Source organism: Cryptomeria japonica, chromosome 4 (genome assembly GCF_030272615.1).
Source record: "Cryptomeria japonica chromosome 4, Sugi_1.0, whole genome shotgun sequence".
NCBI classification, from domain to species: domain Eukaryota; kingdom Viridiplantae; phylum Streptophyta; class Pinopsida; order Cupressales; family Cupressaceae; genus Cryptomeria; species Cryptomeria japonica.
This window is the reverse complement of record NC_081408.1, coordinates 605,896,963-605,902,385: the sequence shown is the minus strand read 5'-3', so window position 1 is coordinate 605,902,385 and position 5,423 is coordinate 605,896,963. Positions and strand designations below refer to the sequence as shown.

General features: G+C 35.0%; 1 protein-coding gene across 1 annotated transcript; it reads left to right on the top strand.

Moving 5' to 3' along the window:
* Nucleotides 1–207: 207 nt before the first annotated feature.
* On the top strand, nucleotides 208–4,581 carry LOC131061096 (NAC domain-containing protein 71). The gene is made up of 5 exons (XM_057994613.2): nucleotides 208–411; nucleotides 1,557–1,834; nucleotides 2,328–2,651; nucleotides 2,779–3,318; nucleotides 3,484–4,581. The coding sequence occupies exons 1-5, from the start codon at nucleotides 255–257 to the stop codon at nucleotides 3,517–3,519; spliced, it is 1,335 nt and encodes a 444-aa protein (XP_057850596.2). The 5' UTR covers nucleotides 208–254; the 3' UTR covers nucleotides 3,520–4,581.
* The last annotated feature ends 842 nt before the right edge of the window (nucleotides 4,582–5,423 follow it).

Below are 5,423 nucleotides of genomic sequence, written 5' to 3'. Positions count from 1 at the left end.
TTCCAAAAATCCGCTTTTTAACAGAAGTAATTAATTTAGCACCCCCAGTTAACACCTGGTGTTGTGTGAACCCGGTACGCGCTAAATTCCATGCTGCTTTCACACACAGTGTCATGTCAAATCACGGTATGAACTTTCGGTGTTCATGTTTGAGTTGCAGCAGACCATTAGTCTATATTAACTAAGTTGAAATGATATGTTTCCTTCAATCATTGATTTCCTACATTGCACGGTATTTGTTCTTGTTTGTGATCATGGCACCTGTGTCACTGCCTCCAGGTTTCAGGTTCCATCCCAGTGATGAAGAACTCTTAAGTTATTATTTGAAAAGAAAAGTGCATGGACGTAAGATTGAGCTGGATATCATTCCAGAAGTAGATTTGTACAAGTGTGAGCCTTGGGATCTACCTAGTATGTTCTAGGCTCTAGCCTTATTGGATTTTCATTCTGTTTCATCACCTGAGATTTTTTCTTATTTAATAGCCTTGGTTCTTAAGGTGGAATAATGAATCTTTTGGTTTTTTATTATGGTATTTTAACTACCCAACAATGCTATTATTTTTGGATTTGATAATGTTTTGAATCAAACTCTATGTTCTATCATCAATAGGGAAACAGATAATAAGAGAAGAGAAATGATGTCTATTTTCTGATGATGAATGATAGAGTCTGATCTAAGATGTTATCAAGAAGTTCACAATCAAATTCAGAAATATCTCATGTTAATATCATAGATCATAGGAAGTTTTCTATAATAGTTTGGATAAAACTCCATGTTCTATCATCAGAAAATAGACAGCAAGAGAAGAGAAACGATGTCTATTTTCTGCTAGTAAATCATAGAATTTGATTCGAAATGTTATTATCAAATCCAGAAACATCTCATCTCACGCTAATACCTTGGGCTATGACGATTTTATACGCCACCTTGAGTTCTTCACTTTGACTGTTTGATGTTTTTCTGAAGTCTTATTCATTCTGTTTTGTGTTTTATATTTACGCAGCCCATAATCACTCTGTAAAATTCAATCGGGAATGTTGCATTAAGATCATTTCTGTTGGGGATCTATCAAGTTTGTTTAAGCTCTACCCTGACAATTAGACCCCCCATCAGATTGACAGACAGTCTCTATTTTGAATGGAACAGTCTTTTCTGTCCTAGACAGTATGCTTATACATAATGCAGCTTACATGGCAATCCCTGTTGGATGTATATAAAGTCTATTGGCTGGTTATTCTCTATATAGCTTCAAATTCGTATTCACATTTTGAAATTGTTGTTAATTTGTTAAAGTGAAAAATACATGTTAGAGCTCTCAGTTAATTATTCAACAAACTGAAAGTGAACTTCAACGCGTCCGGTTTTCCAACTTGGTAACTCAACAGCAGATGTAATCAGATATTTTGTTTGAGTTTTAATTTATAATTCATGGTTGTAAATTAGGTAGTTTGTGAAATAATCTTATATGCTTCAAACAACAGGAGCAGGGATCTGATGATGTACTTGTTTACTCTTTAGCTTAAATGACTAATTGTGATTTCTGATGTTTTTGCAGATAAGTCTTTTCTGCCCAATAGAGATATGGAATGGTATTTCTTCAGTCCTCGAGACAGAAAGTATCCCAATGGTTCACGCACAAACAGGGCCACTGAAGCTGGTTACTGGAAAGCAACTGGGAAGGACCGTAAGATTATCTCACAGTTGGTTGTGATGGGAATGAAGAAAACCCTAGTTTTCTACACAGGCCGGGCTCCACAGGGTAAAAGAACAGATTGGGTGATGCATGAATATCGTCTAGATGAAATGCAATGTGTAGGTGCAGCTGGTTTGCAGGTACCCACTTTGAATTAATTCAAATTTTAGATTTCATTGAATCAAACGAGGATAATTGTACTGAACGGAGAACATAGCAGAGACTAGATATAGAATATGCACCTATTATATTAAGTTTCAGGGTTTGATCCAACTTTGATTACCTGTGTTATTTTACTTGAATCCTACACCAAAACCAAAACCAGAGTCCTTGAAAAGGCACTTAGATGCATTTGCCTTTTTACACTTTCTCGATTTAAGGGTTTCGCCTATCTATTGGCGTAGAAGCAAAACCCTTGTAATAACTATTCCAACTTTTCCCCTTGGCTATCTTGCTATGTATTATGCTCTTTGCTCTAGCATTCTTCTTCCAAATTTGTCTCATCAAATACTTACTATAGGATTATGCAATGTTGTTGGGTAGTATTGTCATTCTCACTTCTTCCATTATTGTTACAAACTTACAACTTTTCCCTTGGATGTCTGTTAATGGTCCCTTTCTGTGCATTTACAGGATGCTTTTGTCTTATGCCGCATTTTCAAGAAAAATGGAACAGAGCATAAGAATGGTGAACAGAATGAGGCACAAATAGATAATAATATCTTGTCTTCTTCGATGAGTAATTCCTTTTCTGAAACTATGTCCTCATTTGGTTATGTTCAAGAGTGGTCAGAGAAAAAATACTCACAAATCAGGCAGGAGGAAGGTGGCATCCAGGCAAATTTGGCATTGCCCTCAGAAACTTCATCTGAGAATCTAAATGATAAAAATGATTGTAAAGCTCCTCAAAGTTGGTTGCTGGAATCTGGGTTCAGTGATACAAATAAAAATGGAAAGGTGTGTACTAATATAGACTTCAAAATAGAGCATAACTGGCTTTTATTAGGCTAGATTTTGTGTCTGATCTAGATAATTTATATGGCTAGAAGGATTTACATTTCATAAATTCGTTATCTACTTGCAGGACAGCTCTGTATTTGAGGGCCCAAGAATTCAGGAAGAGTTTCCTCACCCAATGATAAAAGTAGAGAACAATCCAGGGTATCTTGGTGATGTAAAGTTGAACGTGCCAAGAACTCTGAGTGGGTCTCCTCTAACTAAGAAGCTGAATGATCACTTTGAAGAAGAAGACATTTTACAGAAAATTTTAGAAGTTGCACAGGCATCACAGAATTGTAACACTCATCTGGGACATTCTTTCTCAGTTGATGGTTTTGCTGATAACTTAATCAGAGAATCTGTACTTGAGAATCATTTACCTTGTATGGGGAATAATTATGAGATTTTTAAGGTGGAGGAGATGAATGGATCACCTTGTGAGGATAACTATCTTCAGGAGGGTTTTCTATCTTCAACTTGGAACACTTACCCAGAGATGTTATCTGGTCAAGTTCAAGCAGAGTTCCAAGACAATGGGTCAGTAGCTTTGCAAAGGGAAAAGATCAATTTATGCAGATGGCAGTATTCATTAGCATTATCAAATTCATTGGACTTTTCAGAGATGGTAGGCTTTTTTTAAGGCTTGTCAAACATTTCTTGATTGTTTTAGTATTGTAATGGTCTGTTCTTCAAAGTTTTATGCTAGATATTATAAGGAGACAGTTTTCTGTTGACAACTAATCAGGAGGTTACATCTCTAATTTTCTTTTACATTTTTGACTGTATGCAGGATGACTGCTTGAATATCCCAGAGCTTTATTCATGAGCAGAGCTTTTGGCCTGGTTAACAGATCAGCCCTTTAGTTTTTCTGGACAACAGCAGATACATCAGATATTATACCTTACAATAGCCATTAAGATGTAAATACACTTATTCATGGTATTATAATTTTGCAAAGTGTGAAAGAGAACCAGATACAACCAATACCTAGTATTATAGCCAGATAAAGAACTAGTATCATAAGCAGTTTTAATTTCCAGTGCAATAAGCTCTGCCCTCCCTTGCATATAATTTTTCAAACCTGCAAGGGAATGGAGCTATAAGTAAAGCTTCACAAGCTGCAGATTTTCGTTTCTTCTCAGTTCTGAAGATTTTGTAGTCAGAGAATGGCATTCGTTCAAACTCATCTGAAGGAATATTGGGCTCTCTGTGTTTTGATATAAGACGAAGTCAATGTGCTTTTTTCTGGATTAGATCATGTAGATTTTTTTGTCGCCAAACTAACAAGAGGAAGTGATTGGTTTCTAACCTGTCTACAGATTGTTTAGGCTTAATTCATGCTGCACGGGGAACACAATGAGCTGGACAATTCTGATATCAATATTTATTAGAAGGAAAGAAGAAATCAAAGGATGTAGCAATGGGATTTTTTTGAGGGTGGTCCAAAACAGTTTTGACAGTCTATATTTGAAGCAGGTTGTCTCCAAACAGTAATTTGGGCAATTTGCATTGGCAATATTATTGTAAAATACATACCTAGCCTTCTATAATCTTATTAATTGTTAAGGGGATCAGAAATTAACAGAGTATAAGCAATGTAATGGGGTCTACAGTTTCAAAAGAAAAACTGAAGACTTCTCCCTGTCATTTACAAAGGCTTGAATTACTGAGGAGTTAGTTGAGTTTCCTCAGGCGAGTGGTAGGAGGTAGCCCCATATATGTAAGGGAGCAAAATAGTGAATATATTTTTGCCTATTATAATGATAATACTATGACGCCCATTTGTGAGACATAGCATATAAAAATATGTAGTGTGAACAGGAAGCTGGAAACAGCATTTAAATCAATGCAAGAAAGTTTCAATAGGCAGTGAATGTTGATTCATGACATGGATTCTATCTTCCTTTTGCTTTTGCTTTTTGCTTTTTTATTAAGATCTATTTGTTAAGAGTAAAATATCATTTTTATTTTAGTTGGTGTTTTATTTGGTCTATGTAGTCATGGGGTGTGTTTATTGACTATTTTTTTTAGTGGGTTATGAATACACTGTCATTATTATTTTTTATCATTATTATTTTTTAGTAATATATAATGAAAGAATTTTGTACTTCCATTAAAATGAGGTTGTTATTGATTTTATAATATTTTATGAAAATAAAATGTTTTCTATGATGTTGAAAAGAAAGAGGGGGATAAATTTTACATACTAATTTACATAAATAAACACAACAATAACATCTATACAATAATGATTTACTTAGAGAAAACTTTAAATGCACTTTTTTGAACGGTCCTTGCACACACCCTAGGGCCACTATGCATCTAAAATTGGTGGCTAGGCAGTTTGGGGAGTCTATCAACATTGAGACGGATGGGAAAGCTAAGGATAACAACACCAAACCTGACAATGATAGTAGCCAAACTTGACAATGAAAGTATGCTCGCCACAAAAGGAACAACACAAGCAGACATGGAGAAAAACCAAGCTAAACGGATGAGATGATGCTAGAAGATCAGTTGTGCCTCAGTTCCAGTAAATCCTTAGAAATGCTACTCCCCAATGAGGTTGTAGATGTTATTTTTGAATACCAATATTGAACTTGTTAGAGTTATCATGTATTAGCTAATAATTATTTATTTAATTATTAATCTATTCTCCTCTGCACTTACACTAAACTTAGGCATTTAATAATATTGTAGGTCTAATTATTAAATACACATTATCCCTT

What these genes read in the sequence shown, in the direction of transcription:
- LOC131061096 (XM_057994613.2), top strand. Translation starts at nt 255, where the DNA reads ATGGCACCTGTGTCACTGCCTCCAGGTTTCAGGTTCCATCCCAGTGAT. An exon ending in ATACAAATAAAAATGGAAAG is followed by an intron (nt 2,652 to 2,778) that starts GTGTGTACTAAT and finishes ATCTACTTGCAG; the next exon opens with GACAGCTCTGTATTTGAGGG. An exon ending in CATTGGACTTTTCAGAGATG is followed by an intron (nt 3,319 to 3,483) that starts GTAGGCTTTTTT and finishes GACTGTATGCAG; the next exon opens with GATGACTGCTTGAATATCCC.